Genomic DNA, 25,197 nt, shown 5'->3' on the forward strand with positions numbered 1-25,197 from the left:
TCCCTTCCCACTTGGGGTCCCCGGCCTGGCCCAGATCTGCTTTTGCTGAAAAGCTGGCTTTGACCCCTGGTGGAGCTCCCTCTTCCCTCTGCAGATGCTGGAGGAGGAGGATGGTCCTCTCTGGTCATAAGGAGCCTTTTCCAAGGAGGCTCCCAGGGCAGGTCAGCCTCAGGAGAGGATTTCCTGGTGGGTTTTAAGACCGAACGGAGAGCTAAATAGCCCTGAGTTTGCAGGCTGCCAGATCTCTTGTGGAAAACGGGCGCAGGACATTGCGATTCCAGCGTGCAAAGCATGCTGCCTGCCTGGGCATGCCGTGTGCTGTGCGTGACATTTTGTCTCCGTGGGTCCTGCCAACCTGCTCCTTTGGAAGCAGGAAACCGCCTCGTAGAATGTCATACATCAAACCAGCTCAGGGCACGCAGGACCCTCGGGCTTCACAGGGTACGCTCACGGTCCAGTAATGCCACTGCAAACATGGTTGGATTGAGGTCAATCTCTGGCTGTTCCCTCCTGCCCCCCCCTTTGCCCCAAGCATTTGGCTGTTCCATTCCAGCTCCCCTTCCCTCTCAGTCCAGCAGTTCTGGACAAAGCCATAGTGGTATTGATCTTTGGACCAGCAGCCTTGCGCATGCCAGCAGGGGAGGGGAGAGCTTCAGTCCACAGCTGCACCGCTGAAAGGCGTTGAGTGACAGAGACAGGCACGCATATGTGCTCCCTCCCTCTTTCCTTCCCTCCGTCACTCCTTGGCCGGGCGTTCTCGTAGCTGGCTGGAAATACAGCAGAGAGACCCGCGTGCGTCCTCCTCCTTTCCTTTAGGGCTCTTTTGTTCCACGACAAGCAGCTTTGGCGGCAGTCTGGGGGAGAAATTCCTGCGGCTGAGCTGCAGTGAGCGCTTCACTTGTCTTCAGGTAAGGCTGCCTGTGGTGCGCGTGGTGCAAAATGCATCTCCCCAGGAGAGAGGTGGGCTGGCCTGGAGGGTCTTGCTTGGAAAGGATCTGTTCATACTCTGTTAATAAGCCATCCCTATTCTGCTTTCGCCGGGTCAGTCCTGAGTCAGCACCGCCGGCTTTCCAGTGGACGTGGCGCACTCAAGCTGGGCGAAGTTGGGCATGTGCTCCAGCTGATTGACTGGGTGGGTCCTTTGTCCTGGGTGCATCCGGGCCACCCTCGTACCAGGAGGAGGAGAGTGCGGCGTTTTATGCGCAGAGAAACCCAGGTCCAAACTCTGAAGGGCTGCGAGGGGCAGGAGGGGCAGCTGAGACCCAGACACTCCGGCAGAGGCTGGGATCTGGGCTCAGGCAGTGGAAACCGAGCAGGACTGGGTGAGCCAGGCTGCCCCAGCAGGGACTTCTGAAGCACTACTCAGCCCCACCCCGCGTGGCATCCTGGAAGCAAAGCACATGGACTCTGGCGGGGCTGGCTTGGGAGAAAGCACGAACCTCTTCAGAGTCCAGCATGCTTTGAAATGAATGGGGGGGGGCTTTGCTCTGGGCTACTTCTGAAACATCCCCGCTGCCACGTAGAGGGTTCCACAGCCCTTAGGGGGCCCTTTGCTGCAGCCCTCCCTGTCTGTGGCAGGAAAAGAGGCGCTGCAGGGTTAGGGCTTCAGGGCAGAGTGACAGGGCGGAGGGGGCAGAGAGCCGCATTCCCATCTTCTGTGGGCCCAGAAGAGTGGGCAGAGTGCTTCTCGACTGGGGTGTGGCAATGTGGAAGGTTCAAGGGTGCCTCCCAGGAGGAGAAGAGCAAGCGATGGGGTCTGTTTTGTATTCGGCAAAAGTGGTTGAAACTTCTAGATGGCTCCCGTTGGCTGTCATGACTATCCCCACCCCAGGGTCCCTCTTCTTCTCCCCCCCTATTGGACATCCCATGGGGGGAAATGAATTTGGCAAGAGGGTGAGGGAGGCACCAGTTTGCGGGCATGAAAAATAGGAGCGAAAGGCAGGGACGGTCGTCCAATCCTACCGCACCATTTTCCCACATGCCAGGGATGCTGGGAGCACAGAACCTGGAGTTCCCAGCCAGCAGGAATGACATAGATTTGCTTCTTGTGCTAATGGATTGCCTGGAGTGGGAGGGGGTCCAGGCCAGCTCTGGGGGCCGCACGGCCCGTAAAGTCCTTTTTGGTTTTGATGCTGTTTAATGGGCAGGACCGGGATGGGGCAACATTTTTCCAAACATGAGTGAGTTTTAGATGGCTTGTACCTTGCAAAGGCCTCTGAACATGTACAGAGAGCTTCCTTCTTGGGCCTTTGTCGTATGCATCTTTGCTCCCTAATGCCTCACAACTTGATTTCTCAACCGTGGTGACTTTAAGCGGTATGGACTTCAACTCCCAGAATTCCCCAGCCATCCATGCTGGCTGAGACATTCTGGGTGTTTGAAGTCCACACGTCTTAAAGTGGCTAAGATTGAGCAATACTGAATCCCGTGGAGTCTGGCAATTTAAATCGTCCTGTGGTCTGTGCTTATTCTCATCGGCATGTTTTCTCCATGTGCAATTTGAGGAGGGGGCAAGGGGAACCCTTTGAAGTACAGTTCCTAGCTGGCGGTGGGTGCTTCGCCCTGCACTGAGGTTCATTGAAGAAGGTTGCATCGACTTTTTAACTCCACCTACGGCACCCGTGTCCAGTTTGAACGCGGACAAACTTGACCCTTTTCAGCAGAGGGAATGGAGAGTGGCCAGGTGCCAAAACTCTTTGTATTTTCCTTTAAAAAAGAGGAGGGGGGAAGTCCTGCAAAGATGTCTCTTAGCCAAGAACGGGGCTCAAGTCCATTTCTAAATGAGCAGTGACATTTTCACTCCAGCTTGTTTCCTGAGGTTTTGGCATGTCCAGTGGGTGAAATTGAGGAAGCTTGTTAGCTGGTGCTGGGCATCCCCCACCCTGTCAAGATCTCCTCACCCCACCAGGCCCCCTCGGTCTCCCAAGGGGCTTTTTTCCTGGAGGCTAATCTTTAAAATCTCTCAGAGTCCTTAACGGTTGTGTAATGGACGTTTCCATCAGTAAAAACCTCTTTGTTTCCTGAGGAAGGAAAGGCTATTTATTTTCCACTGAGATGCCAGCAGAGCCCATCACAAGGATCCCCATTTTACAGATGGCTGAGTGAAGGGCGGTAGGATGGCTCCACAGGGCAGTCCATGCTTTTCCAGACCAAGACAAGCTCAACTCATCCCATGTTTTGTCTGGCTTGACCAGAAGAGCAGAGAAAGTCAGCAGTTGCTGAATTAAACCCTTCCCCCTTTGGCGGAGACCCTCCCCCACCGGTGTTTAGCCCCATCTGGGGAAGGCCTTGGCTGTTTTTATTTGGGCTGCTCTTGAAATAATTCTGCTCTTGCACCTAAAGGTTCCATTAACTTGCTTAACTTTTCGCAGCTCTCTTCCACAAATCAATCTCTCCTTTAGATTAAGGGCAAGCCTGCATGACCTCATGCAAGAACGGAGTCACCTACATCTTAGCGTGTCCCACGGCTGACATTTGAACCCTGGACTCAGTGCTTGACCGCTGGATTGCAGGGGCAGCCGTCTGAAGCAGGTCTGGAGTCAGAGGAAGTGTGGATTGTCAGTTGGGGATATCTACCTCAGCTTCTCTGTCACGAAAAATGGAAACTTGGTGGGGAGAGAAGCAGTGGACAGAGCTGGAAGGTTCAGAATCTGACTGGGGGGCTCTCAGAGATGCTCTTCCTGTGGCTGAGAACAAGGCTCCCTTTTTCGTGGCTGAATTCAGGGAGGTTTGTCTGGTGTTGTTTCCTGCAAAATACACCACAATCTCCAAGCTCTGCAAACAAGCAAATTTTGGCTAGTGTGTATCTGGATTTTCCCCCTTGATGCTGGAGCATCGGTTCGAAAGCAGATTCCGATGCTCGGTTTGCTTCCATTTCTTAAAGCCCCCATTGCCCCCAGAAGGTGTGAGGAGCAAAGCCAAAAATAAACTTCCAGGACTCGAACTGAAAAATGTAGAAAGGACGGAGAAGAAAGATCGCGGCCCTGAAGCCTCTTCTGCTCCGGAAACCAAGGGATGGAGGAGCTCTAACTGAGCGACACCCTATTTCTGCAGGCTGAGCGAGCCAAAGTATAAAAGTATAACTGTGGGGAGCCCCAGTGTTTCGTCCCGGGGTGCTGTGATCTGGGAGAAGGTTTGCTTTAGGAGGAGAGAGATCCCGGCATGAATGCAGAATTGGTGCAGAGGAAGCTGCAAGGGGGGGAGGGGGGAGAGGAAACAGGTGGCCTCTTTTCAGCCAACTGCAAAATCTCGCCCTGGGCTATTAAACATCCCAGCTGGAATTTGAAAAAAGGATTTGTGGCTGTCAGCAAGTTTATTGTTTCTGACAGCCTCTCCATCAGCCTGGTGGAGCTGGTGGATCTTCCCCGGAGGGGTGGTTGCCATGGGGAGGCTGCTTGGAGGGCCCTTCCCCATGGGAAAGGAAGGTCCTCTGGGAGAGGAGGAGCAGAAATGCAGAGGAGCTGGCAAGGGGCGAAGGAGGCCCAGCACCAGAGAGGCCTGGAACAAGGATCTGAAGAGACGGAGTAGCTACTTGACAAGCTTCTGCTGTGTGAACCTGAATCCAGGGCCAAACCTGTCATAGATAAGTTTGGGGAAAGAGGAAGGGGGTCTTTCTGCCCCCACCTGCCTGTTTGCTTGGTAGTTATACAGGTTGGCACCCTCAGCTCCTGTCCCAACCTTGGTCTTGTGCTCTGGGGTAGCTGCCTCCCCACCTAGGAAAAGAACCAGCCTTGGTGGTGACGGCGGTGGGGAAGGGCTATCCCTGAACGTGGACCCTTGTCTTGACCTTGGAAGACTGTTGAAAGCCGCTCAGACTACAGCAGCTAGGGCAGAGGAGACAGGGCCAGGTAAAGCAAGAGGCTCTCCTAGATTAATGTAGCCTTCTGGGTAGACCTTGTCTTGCTTGGGATGAGGAAGCTTGGCAGGTCACATCTAGAAAGCCTCCGTGTCCAGGGCTGAAGCATCCAGACTGGAGATAAGATATGGGACAAGGCCTTGGCCCTCTTTGTGGGCTTCCTGGAAGGCAAGGTGGCCCTACTGTCTTGCCCTCCACGGCTCCCTTCATTCAAGGTTGAAACACACATCTCACACCCTCAAGGGCTGGGAAGAGAAGAACAAAACACCACAAGAAGATCTGCAACCTAATCTAGACGGGGCCTTCAAAGGTGAACCCACCAGCCCTAAGCAGACCTTGAAAATTTAAGAATATCGCCGCTGAAGGGAGGCATAATTTTACGCAACCATGAAGCAACAACTCGGGACGTCTTCGCTGGCCTCACAGTGAACAGCAGGGATGGTTTACAGGGTGCCTGGCCTGGACGTGGCGGCTGCACTCCGTGCAGGGATTTTGCTGCTGGGCAGAGCCCAGGATCTGGCGGTCCTTCTGGCCCCTCAGTTTCTCCACCCAGGGACTTTGGGAGCCATTGTTTCCCTTGAGATTAGACTCTGAAATTCCAGTGGAAGGGATGAGTTGGCTGATGCCATCTCTGCATGGCAGGGTTTGCAGGGCGCTGCAGCGGCTGGCTGCCTCTCAGACTCCGACTTTGCTGAGATTCAGCCAGCCTTGAATCTGAAGAAAGGGATCTTTGGGCCCCCCAGAAATGCTGCAGGAAGACGAGCGAGATCCTCGTAGGGGAGAAATGATCAGGGATTTGCTCTGCAGTGGGGAAGGGAGACATTTTCCTACTGCAGTGCCTGCAACAAACTCAGGGTGTGTGTGGACCCTCCTGAAGGGGAGGCGATGCTCTTCCGGTGCTTCCAGGCCTGACCTACTGGTTACATGGTTCTCCCACCTCCACACACACACACACACACACATTGCAAAGAGATTTGCTCTAGATAGGATTGAGGGATAACAAGAAAGGGAAAACTGGGAGGAAAGAGGTATGCAGGATGGGCTGGTGGTTGCATGAGGGGATGGGGGTGCCTCCCAGGATGGAAATTTGGGGTTTGAAGGTCCCTGAAGGGAGGAGGGCAAAAGGTGAGCTGGAAGGATATCTGGATGGGGCGAGGGGTTGAAGGAGGAGAACAGAATTGGAGAAAGCAGGGTTGAATTCTTCGTGCTGTGTGTAGAGGGAAGGGAGGGAGGAAAGGAAAGGAAAGGAAGGGAGGGAGGGGAAGGGAGGGGAAGGAAAGAAAAGGAAAGGAAAAGGAGAGAGGGGGAAAGGAAAGGGAGAATGGTGGAAGAAAGGAAAGAAAAGGAAAAGGAGGGGTGGATTTGTGGTAGATACTGTAGAACAGCCATGCTGGGCAACTGTTGCTTAGAAAGGAGAATTTTCTTGGTTTTGGCAGCGTGAAGCATGCTGAGGTGGTGTCCAGCAGGAGCTCCCTTCCCTCTCCAGCAAACTAGAATGGGTGCTGGTTTGATTCCCTCTTTCTGAATGCAAAACAATGGATGCCCAACAAACTCTTGGGCGGAGGCAGGCCGGGGGAGGCTCTCTTCTGTGGAGAAACTGGGCCACTGGATTTAATTTCTTCCCCTCTCTGGAAGCAGCTCAATTTTCAGAGCTCCTGCAGCTGAAGGCGGAGCAACTTTTCAGGAATGGGTAATTAGGCAGCTGATGAGTTTTTGGCGGGGGTCAGCCAGCCTGAATGCAAACTGAGAGGGGGCTACTGTGGAAAGGAGGACTCTCCGGGAGAGAGTGGGGACTGTTTGAGATCTGGGCATCCAAGGAAGTGTGAAAGGAGCTGCCACTAATTGCAGATATTCTATTCTTGTTTACCTTGGACAGCTCCCTGATTCAGCCTCGGAGCCTCCATCCTCCTCCTCCTCTTCCTGGCCTTCCCCTCTGCCCTGAGGCAGCCTTGCCACAATTGCTATGCTGGCCCCTTTTCCAAGTCCCTTCCTGGGTTTCTGAAGAGGCAGAAGAGAGACACCCAGGCTGATTTATCTCTCGTCCTGCATTTTTCCTCCCCTTTGGCTTGCATTCATTATCCATCTGCTCATGAAAGGAAGGAAGAGCCGTTGACTCGCGCAGAGGCTCCGCAGAAGAACGCAGAGCACGCAAAGCTTCTTTTCCTTTGTCGCTGAGCACAGCTTAGCTGCGGCCCTTCTGCCCTTTCTCTTTTGGGGGGGGGAGAGGAAGAAGAGTTGAGGACTTTTCGGATGAACTGGGGTGAGTGAAGGGATGAGTTGGGGAAGAAATCAACTGAAACGCCCATGGTATCCCCAGCCAGTTCTCTGGCGAATTGGGTGTAATTTACAGTGCAATTAATTCAGTGCTTCTCTTCCTTGCCAGCCAGTGCATCCTGCAAAAGCGGGTTAAGGAATGGGGAAGGTGGGGATGGGGATTGTCACGCTGGTTTTAATTGGGATGTAAGACCAGGCAGGTCAGAACAGGTCCTCCCCTGCAAACAGCAGAAAGCTTTTCAGGTGATTTCCTGGCCACGTTTTTTTTCCCAATGGCCTTGAATTCAGGTCTGTTCCGGTGGAAGAAAAAGACTTGGGTGGTTTGAATTGAGTCAGAGAAGAAGAGGGGGGAGGTGATGCCTCTTCCCTCCCATCTCTTGTGTTATGTAAATAAATGTGATCTAAATCTGTCCATCTCTGTCTCTCTCTACTAGCCTGTCATTAATTCTGAAATGCACTCAGGAACTGGGCAGGGAGGGAGCAGTTGGAAGGGAGAAGAGGAAGAAGGGGGGGAAATCTCTCCTTTCTTCTTTTTCTCCCTTCCTTCCATCTCTCCCTTCCCCTCCTTTCAGATCAGTTGTACTTTGAAGTTTCTCAGTGGGCTGCTTCTTTCCCCTTTCTTAAAGAGAACAGGGTGAAGCAGGCAGGAACAAAAGGAGCCAAAAGAAGGCAGCTTCTTCCTGGCTTTTGTGGCCACCTTCTCTGCCCCCCCCCCCATCAGGATGGAAGAGAGCTGCATTGCAGCGCTGGAGAAAACCAGCCCTGCCTTCCTCTGAGTCCCCGGGGCCTCTGCCCGGATCTGCCTCCCTCTCCGGGGCACCACCAGGCACCTTTTCCATCTCTTGCTCAGCTTTGAGGGATGCCCTGGAGGCCAAGGGCCTTTGTGCCCCCATCCGAAATGATCCTGGATGCCCGTTGCCCTCCCTCCCTGCCTGGCAGAATCTCCATTCCTGAACTCCCTCGGTGCAGCTTTCCAGAGCCCTCCCCCCCAAGGCTCTTCCCCTGTAACTTTGAACAGGGCCAATAAAAAAAGAGGTGGCTACAGCAATCCTGTACGGTCACAACGGTGTTACTTCAACGTATCTTTTTCTATTGAGGTAGGCGGTCCCCAGTAACTTGGCTCAAACAGGGAGTGCCCCCCCTCACCTAACCCTTTTGCAGAAAGCCCCCTGAGGGTCTTTCCTTCTCCCCCTCCAGGAACTGGGTGGGTCAACCAGAGGCAGAGAGGAGGATCTCTTCCCAGCTCTGATTCTTTCCCGCATGCCTGGAATGAGTGACTTAGAGGAAACTTGGCAGTGTTTCCAGATGCTCTTCAGTCAGCCGAGAATCTGTTAATGGAGTTAGATAAGCGACAAAACTGGTGTGTGTGTGTGTGTGTGTGTGTGTAAAGCCCAACAAGAGGCTTGTCTTCTCCTGCTTGCCCGGTCAGTTCTTCACGCGGATGTCAGCCAGCCATTCGGAAACACGATGAAAGCAAGTTCTCTTTGGAAAGTGGCTAAGAGTGTCCCTCTGATCCAAGTCATGTCGGCAGTTCTTTCTTCCTCTTAAATTTGGACTTTGGAGGGGTGAGGGGTGCAACAGTCCCACAAAGGCAGAAATCCCTGCAATATCCCCAAGGGCTACCATCTTGTGATTCCGGCCAGGGGCGAAGAGGCCATTAAGGCTGGCAGTTTCAGTGAAATGTGGGCCAAAGACAAAATGACATTGAAGAGAGAGGCACTCCAAGCCACTTAGAAAATTAACAGTTGGGAGTCTGCAAAAAGATTGTCAGAGTTCTGCTGACGAACGGTGGAGGGCAGCAGAAGGAAGCCAGCTCTTCTGGCCATCCACATGGTGCCTGTTCCAACGCTCCCAGTTTGATTGCTAAAGTGCCCTGCTGCTGGCCGGTTTCCAGTTGCAAGCGAGCTGGCATGCAGCAGGAATCCATTTACGAGAATACTCTACTGGGAAACCTTTTCTCCTTGCAATAATGCCTTGATGTGGTCCAAGCACCTGCAGGCGGAAGAGCCTCAGTTGGCCTGTAGAACTGCCCCTTGCATCCCAGTAGGGATGTTTTCAGACGGCACAGGGTGTCAGGCCCCAAGAAGAAGACACAAGTGACTTCTGAGTAGCTTCTTTGTTGTTTTTCATCTTTAGACAGAATTTTGCCAGATTTGAGCAACTATTGATACTCTGGGAAAGGCCAGGGAGGAGTCTTAGCCCTTTTCTGCTGACCAACTTCTCCGTGCTTTGCTGTCTCTTTGCCTTCTGAAAGGCAGCCCCTCCCTCCTGGGAATCCAGACCACCTTCCACTACACCTGTGATGTTTGGGTGCATGGGAAGGAGATTGCAGCTGTAGATGGCCTGAAAAGTGGAGAGATCCATATATGCCTTTCCTGGAGTTGCCAACTCCTCCTCCTCCTCCTCCTCCTCCTCCTCCTCCTCCCACTTCAAACTTACAAATCTTTTATTTTTCAGACTTAGGCCATGACGGACACGGCAGTCAGCAGCAGCCCTGGCCAGTGGGGGTATCAGAGTGACCGGCAGATGGCTCTTCAGAGCAGGTGAGGAAGCTCCAGGCTCCATCTGTAGAGTTCCCCAACAGCTGGGTGTCCACGCCACACTAAGCCTTGCTTTGAGTGACCCTGGTTTCCCGAGTTCGCTGTCATGGATGGCTTCGCATGATGTGCTCACCCCGGTTCTGCACAGCACACAAAGACCAAAGCATAGGGGTTGAGATGCTAAGGGTGATTTCACGGGGAGGTGGCCAGGCACATAGCAGCTTCTGGGGCCTAGAAGGAGCTGGCGGTCCTGGCGCCAGAGAGCTGGTGGGGCCTCCTGCACTGGATGATTCCAAGGAAGGAGTGGAGAGGCCTCTCTTTCGGGGGGGGGGGCAACTACAGCAACTTAACGATTTGTGGACTTCAGGTCCCAGAATTCTGGCTCAGGAATTCTGGGAGTTGAAGTCCATAGGTCCTAAAGTTGCCATAATTCCCCATCGTGCTTTAGATGATCTAGCTATGTACTGCACCAAACAGAAGGCTGGACCTGGTGACCTCAAGGATCCCAAAGACCGATTTGAACTGTCGGCCAGGGAATTTTGATGCTCTTTCCCTCCCCCTCTCACATCCTCTCCTCCTTTTCAATCTTGAGATGGGTATCTGCACCCCCTTCTGGAGGTGTCTGCACCCCGAGACTGCCTCTGAGCCCGGGGCTTGTCTGCGCATTAATCAGTTCTGACCTCTGCATCTCAGTGACTGGCTTTGCCCGGCATAATTGAATTCAGCCTGTTAATTTCCACCCTGAAGCGCCTGTTCTATCTCGCCTCGTTCCTCGATTTAGTGCCTGAATTCAATTCCAGGAATTTAAATAATATATGCGTCTCTTGCTCCACACAAGAACTCTTTGCTCCTTATCAACTGCCTGGATGCTAATGGCCTGCGGAGAAGGAAGAAGATGTACAGAGGGGGGGGGAGGGAATTCATTAGCTTTTAAATTGCTTGCAGGTCACTTGGGGGGGGGGCACAGCCAAGAGGGGCTGGGCTGCTCAGGCCACGGCTCTGCGGGTTTCTCAATTTGGTTGCTGGTGCATTTTGGTACACCGAAACATCAGTTCTGTTTTTTTTAGGGTTGCTGTTCCTTTGCCAAGCGTCCCCAACAGTTTTGTGATTAGGCTTTAGTAGTTCCTGCACTCTGTGAAATTTCTGACTTTTTCAAAAAGGGAGCAATCGCCCATAAGGTCTTTCATATATATAGACAGATATATATATATATATATATATAAATATATACAGTAGATATCTCCCTTAGTCTCGTCCTGATTCAGCTTTATTGCCGCAAGCTTTTCTGAATCCCACAGGAGAGGCTGGCCCGCTGCACACAAATTCCTTTTATTATTTAACAAAATATAGCCTGCCACGGTCAGGAAATGAAGCAGACTGATTCACATAAGACCGTGAGCCAAAAATGCTGGCTTATTATTTGAAGAGGACAAACAGGTTATTAAAGGAGCAGCCTTCCGAGACACAGCACTTATTTTCCACTTTGCTCTTCCTTGGCAAAGCCAAGTGAGCTTTCCCTGTTTCTGGAGCCCCAGCAGCCGACGGCCGCGTCTTCAGCCTGGCGGATCCGCGATAAGGGTGGTTTCTCCCTCAAGCCACAGTTGGCCCTAGAAGAAGAATCATTTATGGGGTAATCCTGATCAGATCTGTCGGGCTTTGAGTCAGAATAAGAGAATCACAGGGTTGGAAGGGACCTTGGAGGTCTTCTAGTCTGACCCCTCTGCTCAAGCAGGAGACCTTGTACCATTTTGGACAAAGGGTTGTCCCATCCCTTCCTAAAAGCCTCCAGGGACGAACAGAAAGGCTGTTGGGGAAGTTTTTGGAGGTGGGGAAGAGGAAATGGCCACGTCTGAAGGCCACCGAGGTCTTTCGGCACCAGACGCATTCCTCTGACTCATCCTCATCCGTTGGTGCTTGGAGCCCCAACTTGGCATCTCAGGAGGATCCACAAATACATATTGGCCTCATTGAAGTTTTCCTTCCAAAATCACAATGGGGAGGGACCTGAGGGATGGACTTTTCCGTTTGGAGAAAGGGCTCCTCTAACCCGAAGGGAGCCCATTTTCGGAAACGTCGAGGAGAGGGAGAAGTGTTCGCACCCCCCTCTCCCCACGTGGATTCGGGACCTCTCTGTGCTTTCTCCCCAGAGCTCCTGAGGGCCACCCGGCCCGCGGGAAGCAGTCGGAACGCGGGCGGAAGGCCGAAGAGCTGACGGACGAAGAGAAAGAGATCATCAACAGGGTCATCGCCAGAGCCGAGAAGATGGAGGAGATGGAGCAGGACAGGATCAGGTGACGGAGGGGAGAGCAGGACTCGCCCTTCCTTCTTCTGGCTCCCAGGAAAAGGGGAGACGGGGAAGAAGAGCTCCGGGAATGACCTGTGCTTTAATTCAAGGTTGAGTGAAGATTAATTACAGGGAGTCCTTGACTTATGACCACATCTGAGCTCAACGTTCGGTTGCAACATCCCGGGGTCACGTGATCCCCTTTTGTGACCATATTCCCTTAACAACTGAGGTACTAACTTAACACCTTACAATGGGGCAAAGGTCTCAGCTAACAAAAGAAATTTGGGGGTCCACTGTGGTCGTAAGTCAAGGACTGCCTAGGCAGGGCAGGCGGGGCTTAGGGACCGCATTTATTTGAAGCATCGCTGCCTTTCTTAAGGCGCCACTATATTTATCACAAAAGCAGGCATCGGGGGGGGGGGGTCTAACGCCCGTCTGCAGGGGGGTCGCTCAACCTGGCTTCATTTCCTGCCTCATCTTTGCTTTCGCCGGTGAACCCGTTCTGATGGCCTCTCAGCGGTAGCTTCCCCAAGAAGCCCCCCCCAAAAGCAGGCCACCGCCCCTTGACGTGTTGCTGTGTGCCAAATCTGGACGGGTGCGCTCTCCCTGGAGACGTTTTCTGGCTTGCCAAAGATGGCAGGAGAAATATTGCGATCTCGCTGCGATCAGTCAACCAGATTGCCTGTCTGAATAGCCGCCTGGCAGCCAACAAACAACCGAAGCGTAACTTCCTCTGCCAGCCCAAACAACAGACGATGGGGGGGAGGGAGGGGGCTGGCTTTTGGCAATCTGAAAGGGGGGGAGGGGTGCTTTAAGGGGAGCTGGCTCAGCTTGCCTGAAATCTGGACTTTCCCAGCTTTTCTGGATCGCTGTGGGTTTGGGCCCCAAACCCCAGGTTGGAAAGAAAGCTGAAGGCGACCACAGTCACGGTCAACAGGACCAAAACAAACCAGAACCGAGATTTGCAGGATTACAGGCTGGTTTGTGAAATCTGGCTTGCTTAGTCCGTATTGCAGGAGGAGAAGAGGGAAAGTTTTGCCAGCATCTGTCAGGGTTTGATCTGGTTTGACTTGGCGACTGGAGAAGCTTCCTTCTGGCTTTCAGCCTCGCTGCTCCCTGGAAGCCTGTGACCTCGGTTCCCGGAGGGGGTCTTTTTAATACATCTGGGTAAAATCTGAGGTCCTTTTTAACCTCAGTTCATCAGAGTGGGGGCCAGGAGGTGAGCAAAACCCCAACAAAAAATAATTTAAGAGAATTAAATCCTCTTGATGCTTGGGCTTTAACAATTTAATCTTCGATATTGCTGTAGGGTTGTCCTGCTTATTACCCCATGCTGTGCTATCAATTCTGCCTTTGCAGCTCTTCTCTTTTTTCCCGATGTGCAGTTTTGATAAATATTTAAACGTGGGAATCTCTTGCAAAGTGGAGCTCTAGAGAAACCAGCATTGCCGGCTTTGAGATCGGAGCGTTTAATCTCTGTTTCTCAACCTGGCAATGGGGAATTCTGGGAGTTGAAGCCCACCCATCTTTAAGTTGTCAACGCTGAGAAATGCAGATTCTCGTTCTGCTTAGGGGCGCCCCAAGACTTTTTCCCCCTCACAGCCAAAAACTGGAACCGAATGCACCGCTGGACAGGCGAAATATATTTGCTCATCCTGTGCATTTTGCTGGCGTGGCTCCACTTGCGTTTCAGATTTCTATCGCATTCCTGCTTTGGGCTTTTTGAAAAAAAAAATCATAATAAACGGTATACAGAACCTGACCAGCTAGAATAGCAAAGCACATTAGAAAGGAAAACTAGGTGCCTGTTTAGAGGCCTCTGATTTATTGGTTAGATTACTCACAAAGCTGGAAAAAGGCGAGACCCATCGCTATCCTGAAGGGTCCTTTTCTGGCCCCATCCTGATGACTCTAAAACTCTGTTCCTCTGCTGTCCTATCTGGGTCACCCTACACCGGTAGGGAATGAGAGTTCCTATGGGCCTGATTTTCCAATATGTCTCCATAGCTGGCACTTCCCTCGCCTTGGCACAGAACACATAATGCATTATCATTTTTATTGCACCTGCTATTTTTATCTTGCTCAGATTTTAGGCAGCCTGTCTCCCAGGCTGCGTTCAAACCTTCCTGCATTCCGGATGTTTGTTTGTGTCTTGAGCGTAGTCTATCCCAGCAGACCCCCACAGCATTCCTGCTGCTAGGACAGGTTGGAGACCCCTGTGCCCCCTCCTCATTTGCCAAGGGATGGGGGAGGTGCCTTCATTCTGGCTTGGGAGGGGGCTCTGGATCTCACACGTGTCCCATGGTTTAGGCGCCTCATGAACCGTCTGGACGACATGCGCCGTAACATCGCAGGCGACGGAGTGAACCGCTGCATTTTGTGCGGAGAACAACTCGGTCACCCGGGCTCAGCTTGTGTGGTGTGTGAAGACTGCAAAAAGGTGAGGAGGAGGGGTCTCTCTCTCTCTCCTGCAGGCTTTCTTGCCCCCCCTGCACAGGTGGCCGAGGGGTTTTCTTTCTGCCTCCCACTTCCAGGCAGCAACCCCCCCCCTCTCTCTTTCTCTCTCTCTCTCTCTTTTGCAAAATGCCTTGCTTTCTGCCTTCCCCGCCTTTGTTAAAATTTATTTTTTAAAATTCATCTTCTTAATTAAGTCTGGTAATTAAGTGAACTGACTGGGAGGCAGCCTCAGCACAAACCCAGGCTGGTAGCATCTTGTCTGCAGACAGGGCTAATGAAACGCTCCTCGGGACTTACAACTTTGAACCCAGCGCCTTGCCCTCTGCATGCCCCCAGCCATGCCCGTCTCTCTTCCTTGCAGAACGTCTGCACCAAATGCGGCACCCAGACCACCAACAACCAGCCCCACTCCCTCTGGCTGTGCAAGATCTGCATCGAGCAGAGAGAGGTGGGTCCTGGAAGCGCATTTTGCCCTCTCGGCCCCTCCGGGATGGGCCCAGGGCTTCTGCCTTTGGAAGGCCAGCATAGGAGAGGGATCCAGAGGGCTAAAAGTCCGTTGATCAGATCGGATCTCTTTAATCTGGAGCTCCCTCTTCACTTTCTAGGTATGGAAGCGCTCAGGCGCCTGGTTCTTCAAGGGCTTGCCCAAACAGACCCTTCCCCAGCCCATGGCCATTAGCAAGAAGCCCCAGCCGGCTGCCAGCAGACCGGCTCCCCCCCCACAGGAGCCAGCAGCACCGTACTCTCACCAGCAGACCCCCGGTGAGCCCTAACGGTTTGGCCTTCGGAGTTTGGGTGGGTGGCGGGGAGGCAGATTTGTCAGGCGGAGCTGAGCAAAGCTATCAGCCCCACAAGATTCTGAGCGCCACCATTGGGAGGCTGGCAAACGGATCCTGCCCTGTAACCTTTACCCAGAAAATAGGGGGCTTTGGGGGAGGGGTTGTGCCCAGATGCCAGAGAAGTCTTTGGAGGCAACTTTTGGCATCCCATAATAACACTGGCAGAAGAGCCGAAAGGGCAGCCTCTGTCGTCCTCTGTCCTGTAGCATCTTTTCGGTGTCTCCATTGTCGCCCTTGCGGAAGCAGTTGATAAATTCACAAATAAAGGAAAACGAAACCTAGAACTGTCCGTCCATTTTGGGCTTTGGAGTCCTGAAATCTCCTTTTTTCTCCCCAAGAAGAAGCCGCAGCCGCTGCTTCCGCCGAGCAGGGCTTCTACGGTAAGACACAGACCCTTCCCTGATGGGTTGCCTTCCGTCCCTGGCCTTTCGGTCTTTCCTGTGAGGTTTCAATTTGGGGGGACCGGTTTTGCAGGGTGGGGTTCCAGGCTGACCCCCCCTCCCCCCTCCCCAAAGGATTCTGCAGCTTCTGCAGATCTGCTCTGCCGCAGCCTGGCCTTGGCTGCCCCCTCCTCAAAGCTGCGGTTGTCAGCTGCTCATCCGGAAGAGCTCATTTTGAGTGATTGGGCCATTATTAAAATCTGAATTACTCTTGTCAATTGCCTGGAATTGGCAAGCCCGCTGGGAACGCCAGGCTGGGCTGGCTGATTGACGCTGTCTGAACACTCATTAGCTGCCTCCCCAGAACAGCTGATCCAAGCAGCCAAAGGGGGGGGGGTGGAGGAGAGAGAGGGAGAGCAAGAGCACCAAGCTTCTGTTTTCTTGGGGGGGGGGGGAATAGAAAAAAATGTCCTCTTTTCCATCCCAGACAGGCAGAGAGACTTGGCTTCACCTGGGATGAATGAAAGTCAGAATCCCTTGCAAAGCCCTTGGCTTCCTTTCTCCCTTGCTGATAGCTGCTGGGGGAGAGGATCACAGGGAAAAGGGGGTACAGGGGTCTCTAATGGTGCATCCTTCCTCTCTGCACTGCAATCTTTCATTGCAGCTGCTATTGGAAGGACGTCGGGAGTGTCCTTAGCAAGGCTGTGCAGGGTTGTCCTCTGGGGAGGGCTCAGAAAACTCAAAATAGGGGCCACACCAGGCAATGCAAGCCCTGCTCTTCCTTGCATGCACTGCGCCTTCCTTCAGTTCTCCCAGAACCCCATTTATTCAAGGGAGCAACTGCAGGAAACAGCTGGGGGACCTGGAGCTTTCTAGCTGCCTCATTTCCCTCCCTCTCTCTTTGTGTTTTGCTGTGTCCCCCCCCCCCCAAAAAAACCCCAGGAGCTGAGCCAGCAGCCTCCGCTTCCAATCGGGGAAGTTACCCCCCACTTCACCGCAAACCTTCCGAGGCTAGGATGGGACCGAGTGGCAGCCAATACCCCAGAGAGGCCCGGCCAAGCCAGGACTATCCAGCTGAGAATGAAGCTGCTCGGAGCCCAGCAGGTGAGGGGGGGGCAGAGGAAGACAAGGGGGTCTGTGCGGGAATGTGTGAACGCGAGAGGGGCCCCGGCTGTACTGTGCTCTAAAGCCCAATGTTGAGCCTCCTTTGTGTGTGTGTGTGTGGGGGGTTGTAAATCTGGAAACCTCTGCCATGAAAAGAGTGCCTCTGAGAATGTTTCAGCTGCCCTTCTCCATCCTCATCTTGGTGGATCCACCATCCCCAGATCCCGTAAGATCTTTGCAGCTGGATCTGTCCTGTTTTCTCTCTCCTCTCCTTTCTGTGCAGGGGTCAAGCGAGCCAAAGCGGGCCCAGCTGTGGGCGTCAGGGACCCTGCTGCGCCTCCCCGCCAGAACCCCTCTGCCCAGGAGGCAGGACCAGGTCAGTATGACGGCTGCGTCCCCCTGGGGATCCAACGCTCAGCAGGGCCCGCGTGTGAAAGGGGGGGAGGATTGGGCTGAGACTCAGCCAGGTTCCCACAACACGGCTTATCTCACAAGGTCAAAGCCGATGTCCGAAGGAGCTTCTGGGCTGATCTTTTACCTCCCTAGCATCTGTCCCAGCTAGGCTTCTTTCCCGACTTGGTCCATTGCAAAGAGTTGGAGCAGATTATGTCCATGTCTGTTTCCAGAGAAAAAGTCCCCCTGTTGGTGTCCTTTGGCAATTCTCTGCTGATCTCTCTCCTCTGCTTTCACAGGCGCCCCCTCCGTGGCTCCATCCCAGGCAGACCCCTCCACCTCTTTTCCTGCTGCGCCACCCAGGGATGAGAGCGCTGGGCCTGGGTACTCCACAGCGGGAGCAGAGAGGCCCCCACGCCAGGGGGCTCCATACGGCCAGGCCGTGGCTCCGCCTGCTGCCCCGGCCCCCACCCGGCCCCCTCCTCCCGAGGATGACGACGAAGAGGAAGCCAACAGCTACGACTCGGATGAGACAAGTAGGTGATTTGATCCTCGCTTGGCCACTTGAAGGCCTGTGGACCTCAACCCCCAGAATTCCCCAGCCAGCATTCTGAAGTTTTCAACTCTCTGCTGGCTGCCTTGAGGGCCAGTAGCTTACTCTTTTGACACAAAGTGTGTCACAGCTAGAGAATCTGACCTTCCGGGGTTTGGGGAAGTTCCTGGCATCGTCTTCTCCATCTCCTCTCTCACTGTTGTACAGGCCGTCCTTGACTTAGGACAGTTCATTTACTGACCGTTCAAAGTTACAACGGCACTGAAAAAAGAGACCTAGGAGTGTTTTTCCCACTTACGACTGTTGCAGCGTCCCTGGGGTCATGGGATCAAATCCTTCCCTTCCTTCCCTGGGGTGGCCTCAGACTATGAGCGGCTGCCCCCCTGTGCCCATGTCAGGTTTTAAGAACGCTGCCCTGGCAACGGGCATGGCAGGTGCCCTCTTCAAAGTCTCCTGACACCCTTCGCTTTAAGGATGGCAACGCCTTTCCTCTGCCCTCCTCTTCCCTCTTTCCTTGCATGCCTTGCCTTTTATAATGTACGCCAACGGCCTGGTTGTCCTCACCGCTGCCACTTTCAAACTGCTTGGGGGGGCGTCTTTTGGGCTGAGCGGGGAGCCCCACATCACCCTTTGCTCCTTGTCCACAGCTACCCTGGGGGCCTTGGACTTCAGCCTATTGTACAACCAGGAGAACAGCTCTTTGCAATGCGCCATCATTAAGGCCAAGGTACGTCTCTCCGTTTCCCCCATCGGGGATAACCCTTGTGCCGTTACATCCAAACAAGCTGGACCACCTGGGTTTTAAAGTGTGGGTAAAACTAGCGGCAGGGAAGCAGGCAAAGCAATAATCCCGTCCGCCCCGCTTCCTTCCTCTTGTTGACCTCTGCGGAATCCTTTTCTGCCAGGGCTTGAAGCCGATGGACTCCAACGGACTGGCGGATCCTTATGTCAAACTGCACCTGTTGCCGGGGGCCAGCAAGGTAACTGGGGGGGGGGTCTGGTGTCCACCTTGGCCCAGTTCGGTCTCTGAAATGGGACTGCTGGACCCTTTTTCCTGCTGGCATTTTGGACTCAAGAAAGGGAGGTGCCAGGTTGCCTTTCCTTCCGTTTCCGCCAGTCCAACAAACTGAGGACCAAAACGCTGAGGAACACCCGGAACCCCGTGTGGAACGAAACGCTGGTGTACCACGGCATCACGGAGGAGGACATGCAGAGGAAGACCTTGAGGCAAGTAAACGGATCCAGCTCTGATCAGACGGCACCAGGGGATCCCCAGCAGACCGGGGGCAACCATCATTTTTGACTTTTAAGACCGGGGGGGGGGCTTTGAGCCCTAATTTGGGGCAGGGGTGAGTTCCCACCTCTCTCGGTGGGAGAGGGACAGGTTGATACAGAGGGGCTCTCGCTTCTCCTGCTTAGGATCTCCGTGTGTGACGAAGACAAATTTGGCCACAACGAGTTCATTGGGGAGACGCGGGTGGCGCTCAAGAAGCTGAAAGCCAACCAGAAGAAGAACTTCAACATCTGCCTGGAGAGGGTCATCCCGGTGGGTGTTCTCACCCCCACCTCTGCTAGTGGGTGGGGGGAAGGCGGGAGGGGCAGGCCAGGCGCAGGCGGGGTGTGTGTGTGCCCAAGACAGGAGGGGACTAAGAAAAGGTGGCTTATTTATGTAGGTAACAAACTCGGATGGCTGCTTACAAGCCGGGAGGAACTCTGGGCAACAAAGAGGAATGGAAACACAATACAGTCCAAACCACACACACACACACACACGCACACAACCTCATTTAAAACAAAAAGCAATGCTGTTGCCCTGATAGAACTTAAATCACAGTTAAATTGGGAGTGGGTAGGGGGGCTTGGGAGGTTCTCTCTTAGATAATGCATCAAAAATGAATCAAATGTGCATCCTTAAATTGCCCTCTGGGCGATGCTTCTCCTCTGCTCCTCCCAGATGAAGCGGGCAGGAACCACCGGCTCCTCGCGAGGAATGGCCTTGTACGAAGACGAAGTAAGACGTAGTTTGGGCGAAGCGAGGCGTAGTTTGGCTTTCCGGGGAGAAACGGGAATTCCTCGATTTCTGCAACTTTGAGGGAAAAGCAGAAATCCGGAGTCTCTCCCGCAGCTTTCCATTCCTTTGAGCGGTGCGCCCCCTTGTGGCCTGAGGCATCCTTTGCTGCCTGCCAGTATTTCTCCCGCCGCCCAGTTGCTGAATCTGATCTCAGGCACCCTACAGGCACATATGTCACCTGGAGGGTCTTCCATCAAGGGGCTCCTCTGGGGGCCGAGTCCCCCCTGCCCAGCACTCAGCGGGTGGGGGAGAGGAGGGTCTCTTTGGAGCTGGTGAGCAGGGAGCGGGTGATGGTGGTCCGACTCTTGGCGATTCTCTGGGCCGGCTGGTCTCTCCCAATCTGATCTTGCCCCGATCCTTGAAGCTGTCTTGTGCTCTGGCTGGGTCGGCTGTGATAGTGGAGCAGAGAGATACGCACAAGCCCCCCCCCGACCCCCTTTTCTCTTCCCCGCAGATGGAGCAAGGCGGAGAGGTGGAAGAACGCGGGAAGATCCTGGTCTCCCTCATGTACAACACCCAGAAAGGGGGCCTGGTGGTGGGAGTCGTGCGCTGCGTCCATTTAGCTGCCATGGACGCCAACGGCTACTCGGACCCCTTTGTCAAAATGTAGGTCTGCCTCTGAAAGGCCCCCTTTGCAGGAAGCCTGGCAAAGCCCTCTCTGGCCCACTCAGACAGGCACAGCTTTTTGGGGGCTGGGGGGCTGGTAATCTCGGCCAAGGGAGTAGAGAGGGGTCCAGGGGTTGCAAAAGTGGGAGTCAACCCCGTTCCTGCTGCTTCCCAGTCAATCTGCAAAAGGAGAAAGAAACTGACACTTCCCATCCTTGGCCGCTAATAGTTGTGCTCTCTGGAGCTCATGGGATACGTAGTCCTATGCCACTGGGTTGGAACAATTGGTTGGCACCACTATTGGCATAATCACCATTTATTCCATAGGTCCTTCTTTCCCCTTGGGCTATAGCCCCCAGGCCACCCCCCCCCACATCACCCACAATTTATTTTGTGGGTGGGTTTTGCATCCCTTTGACAATCTTGCTAAGGAGAAATTTCCTGACAGTGAGAACAATTAATCAGTGGAACGACGTCCCTCCAGAAACCGTGGGCGCTCCATCACTGGAGGTTTCCAAGAAGAGACTGGACAGCCACTTGTCTGAGAAGGCACAGGGTCTCCTGCTCAGGCAGAGGGGTGGGGGATGGACTAGAAGGCCTCCAAGGTGCCTCCCAATTGTTTCTCTCTTATTCTTCCTCTCTGCTTTTTACTTTTCCTCTTTTTCCCTTTCGCAGTTGCTTAAAACCCGACATGGGCAAGAAAGCCAAGCAAAAGACGCAGATTAAGAAGAAGACGCTGAACCCCGAATTCAACGAGGTGAGGCCGGAGCCGGGCCAAAGATTCTGGTGCCCACCCCCCAAAGTTTTCCCTGACCTCAACATCCCCACCAGCCTGTTTGCCTTTTTCTGTCTGCCGCCTGGCCTTGGCTGCTTTGGGCAGGTGGGGGACTAAATGGTTGAAAAATATATTTTCAAAAATAACATGTCATCCTTTAAAAAAAAAATTCACTTGGGTGCCGAAAGGGGAAAGAAAGAAAAGCAAGGGGAAGCTGGTAGCAAACCAGTTCCCTTCTTCAAAGGCTGAAACACACACACACACACACACACACACCTTTTTTGTGTTGTTACTCTTGTTGATCTGCTCCTGGAGGTGCCTTTCCGCCTCTTGACCCCTCGTCTTTCTGGATAGGAATTTTTCTACGACATCAAGCATAGCGACCTGGCCAAGAAGTCCCTGGATATCTCTGTGTGGGATTACGACATTGGGAAATCCAACGATTATATCGGTGAGGGGCTGTGGGGCAGAAGATGGGAGCCCATCGGGGAGGGGTCCGCTGGCTGGTTTGGAGGTGGGATTCTAGGATGGATGCTCATTCTGTGTGTCAGTCTGGGGGGGGGGCGAGGCTGGTGGGAAGGGCCTGCCCTAATCTGAAGAGGAGGGCAGATCCTTTAAGGCAGGGCTCTCCAGCCTTGGCAATTTTAGGACCTATGGACCTCAACTCCCAGAATTCCCTAACCAGCTAGAATTCTGGGAATTGAAGTCCACAAGTCTTAAAGGTGCAAGGTGGGCCGCTTCTGCTCTAGAATTTAAACCATTTAATATAATTTAATCTAAAACAAGGAGCATGCTGGGAGTTGGCCCCCGGGTCTTAAGTTGCCAAGGTTGGAGAGCTGGCCTTAAAGGAGGTGACCTCAAGAAGTTGAGATTCCTGCCTCTTCGGTGGCCCCGTTCATTTAAGGCAGGAGACCTGGGAAGGGGTGCTTTAAGGTGACCCCCGTCCAGGGTGGTGGGCCCTCTTTGTTCTTCCTAAAAAACCCCCCCCCACTTTCTCTGTCTCCTGCAGGCGGTTGTCAGTTGGGCATCACAGCGAAAGGAGAGCGCTTGAAACACTGGTACGAGTGTCTCAAAAACAAGGATAAGAAGATCGAACGCTGGCACGCCTTACAGAACGAGCACCACGTGTCCAGCGACTAAGGGGGCTGTGCCCCTCTGCCCCCCCCATGTCCAGCCCAACTCGTCTTCCAATCCCTCCCCCCGTGTCCCTTTCGCTCTTTGGAAACCAACTGCTGGGTTCCCTCCCTCCCCTGCAGGAGCCGGGCTGAAGCCCTCCCCTCTGGGCCCAGGTCATCTCACCCACCCACTGCTTGGCTCTGGGCCTCTCTCAGCCTCCCACAATGGGGGCTCTGAGTATTTCAAGTGATAGCCCAGCTTTGAGCACCCTCAGTTTGGCTCTGCTTCCCCCACCCCTTCCGATGCCATCTTGATCTCCCCCCTTCCTTCCTTCCTTCCTTCCTTCCTTCCTTCCTTCCTTCCTTCCTTCCTTCCTTCCTTCCTTCCTTCCTTCCTTCCTTCCTTCCTTCCTTCCTTCTTTCCCCTCCAGAAGTTGTGGATGCTCCAACACTGGAAGTTTTAAAGAAGAGATTGGACAACCACTTGTCCGAAATAATAATTAAAGCATGCACTTAGACACCCCAAAGGCCCCCTCCTGCCTCCCTCCTCCCCCCCCCACCTCTGCCTGGCCTTCTTTTCTCTTTTCACAGTTGCATTCGATTAAGCATGCAGTGATTTCACCAAGAAAAACAAATGTTGACAACTTATTTAACGGGCAAAAACTGTCACCAAGAACAGAGGAATCTGCCTGGTTTTCCACTGCATGCTCTTGTAAACACCCCCCTCCCTGCCAAGCCATCCTTCTCACCTCTGATGTAATAAAGAGAACCGTAGGGAGAAGCTGGGTGGTGTCTCCTGCTTTTTGTTCATTCCTGCTTTCTCGGAACGGGCCTCTGGCTGAGCTGAAGGAGAAGGGGTTGGACCTCGCCAAGGCCACCTCAAAAGAGGTTGGAGGTTATTTACGCAACTCTGTAATAAAGGTCCATAAAGGCAGCCGGAAGGATCATTCTGGTCATTTTACCCAAGTGAAACTCAAGCCTCCAAAAGGTGTCGGCTGTCGGCTGCTGAAGTCCCTCCCTCCCTGGGTGTCAGCAACCTTTCCATGCCCCCCCCATCCCAAAATGAAAGCCAAAACATGAAATCTTGGGAAATTTCAGCCGGCTCCTGGAATCCCTGTCCCTATTTTCATCTTAACTTGGATTCGATTGTGAGGTTCTGCAGCTAGTGTGGGTGACCAAAACTGATCACTTTTAAATGCTGTTGGTGGAGGGGGGGGTCTCTTCCAATTTGGCCTTTTCTTTTTTTTAACTGCATCAAGGAGAGCTGCCTTCCCTTTGTGGACTGGGTAAAGCCAGAGGTTGTCCAGATGAGGTTTGCATATGAACAAAACACCCATTGAAGCCTTTTGACCCTCCATTTCCCAGAATGACAATTGTTCTGAAATGGGGTACTGTTGTTGGAAGGGGAGCACAAAACTGGGGGTCCTCAAGCATCGAGTTCAGGACAGCTCACAACAAACCAACCAGCTTTGGAGAGGGGAACAGGGCTTCTTCTGAGTGTCCTGAAAAATTGTCCTGCAGAAGTCAACCCTTCAATCCTTAAAGAAGAAAAAAAAAAAGCAATTTGCTGTAATTCTCAGAATGGACAGCGGGTGGCAGTAGCAGCCCAGCGATGCTAAGACTGGACCCAACACTTAGTTACATGTAAAAGACAGGCTGGGATGGGGAGGAAAGAGCACCCTTTTATTTTATTTTTCCTTTAGCAGAGATTGTGGCAAAAGAATTCTGGGAGCTGAAGTCCACCCATTATGCTTCAAGCTTTTCCAAAATGTAATCTTTCTTTTATGGAGTTTTTTTTTTTAAAAAAAAAATCTACAAAGAGAGTTAGTTTTGTCAATGGCAAAACAGATGAGTTGCTGTAAATTGCTCAGCTTCCTTGGAGAATCAATAGCAAGGTATATATATATTGGTATGCAGCATAAACAGATTGTGTGGTGTATATATACACAGTGTATTTATACACAGCATAAATGGAAACATAAGTTATGACCAGCAGAGAGTATAGCTTTCTGCTGGCCTTGTAAATCTGGGGCTCTGCTATTGACTCCGTCTGCATTTTTATAAGCCAAGGTGCTGTAGCCGAAGATGAATGTCAAATATAATTGGAAAAGTGGGGAAGAGAAGGCAGGCTTTGGGGCTGCCATGCCTTGAATATGGATCATGTTTTATGCTGATTTTACTGAAATGATACCCACCAGGCTAAGCTCGCCTGCCAGAAAGCACCTGGTTTTCAGACCGTATTATTTCTTATTTATTAGATGGATAGTAGATGGATACTCCTCAGGAGCTCCAGGTAGCTGCCCTGCAGCTATCCCTCCTTCCCCATCCCCAAACAACAGCCTTCTGAGGTAGGCTGGGCTGAGGGTAAATAAAAGACCTCAAAGTCACTCTAGGTTTCTGTGGCTGCCAATGGATTTGAACAGAGATCCCCCGTTTTATTCTGGATCCCTTCGTGGCTAGATGTGGAGATAGATGTAGCCCTGCCCTGTCTCCGGTATTTCTGTGTTCATTGAGAAGCGAACTTGCAAAAAACTTTACCCCCCTCCCTCGAATCTGGAACCCCAGTGGGCTGGGCAGATTATTTTCCTAGGGTTAGAAAATGCGGGCCCTTAAGGGTGAGATCAAAGAATAAGTAGCAGGGCATCCACAGGAAGGGGGTCAAAAAAGTCAATGTGGCGACTACAACCCTGCGGTCAAGCACACACTCAGATTCCTGGTGTCAGCAGTGGGATAAAACTCTCCAAGGCGCCCATTCTACAGATTGCAGCTGGCTCGGTTTGCTCAACGAAATCACCCAGATGCCAGAGGGAAGGCAGTGTCCTCCTTGAGATGCTGGGTTTCTAGATTCAGGGATTCTTATTCCAAGGCTCCCCCCCCCACAGAGCCCCACAGATACCGAAATCACACATGAGAGGAAGAATCTGATCTTTCTCTACCTTTAAGGGAAG

The 25,197-nt window shown here is 52.9% G+C and overlaps 1 protein-coding gene and 1 long non-coding RNA gene across 5 annotated transcripts; one reads left to right on the forward strand and one right to left on the reverse strand.

Annotated features, from left to right (window-relative positions):
* The first annotated feature begins 671 nt into the window (after positions 1 to 671).
* On the forward strand, positions 672 to 22,634 carry RPH3A (rabphilin 3A). 4 transcript variants are annotated; one of them, XM_039362781.1, is made up of 19 exons: positions 672 to 908; positions 9,587 to 9,672; positions 11,817 to 11,960; positions 14,267 to 14,396; positions 14,775 to 14,861; positions 15,019 to 15,175; positions 15,591 to 15,632; positions 16,575 to 16,736; positions 17,020 to 17,112; positions 17,429 to 17,665; positions 18,330 to 18,409; positions 18,588 to 18,662; positions 18,800 to 18,909; positions 19,102 to 19,228; positions 19,637 to 19,693; positions 20,208 to 20,359; positions 21,035 to 21,116; positions 21,489 to 21,585; positions 22,144 to 22,634. In XM_039362781.1, the coding sequence occupies exons 2-19, from the start codon at positions 9,596 to 9,598 to the stop codon at positions 22,272 to 22,274; spliced, it is 2,040 nt and encodes a 679-aa protein (XP_039218715.1). In that variant the 5' UTR covers positions 672 to 908; positions 9,587 to 9,595; the 3' UTR covers positions 22,275 to 22,634. The 4 variants fall into 4 exon arrangements, with proteins under 4 accessions (XP_039218715.1, XP_039218717.1, XP_039218716.1 ...); XM_039362783.1 differs by having other exon boundaries at positions 15,594 to 15,632; XM_039362782.1 differs by lacking the exon at positions 672 to 908 and adding an exon at positions 6,751 to 7,115.
* On the reverse strand, positions 20,369 to 23,249 carry LOC120316776. The gene is made up of 3 exons (XR_005559054.1): positions 22,999 to 23,249; positions 21,411 to 21,543; positions 20,369 to 20,539 (listed from the first exon to the last, which is right to left on the reverse strand). It is a non-coding gene; the product is annotated as an uncharacterized LOC120316776 (long non-coding RNA).
* Positions 23,250 to 25,197: the final 1,948 nt, after the last annotated feature.

The sequence above is a fragment of the Crotalus tigris genome, unplaced genomic scaffold (genome assembly GCF_016545835.1).
Source record: "Crotalus tigris isolate CLP2741 ecotype Arizona unplaced genomic scaffold, ASM1654583v1 scf7180000019478.12717781048:2074007, whole genome shotgun sequence".
Classification (NCBI taxonomy): domain Eukaryota; kingdom Metazoa; phylum Chordata; class Lepidosauria; order Squamata; family Viperidae; genus Crotalus; species Crotalus tigris.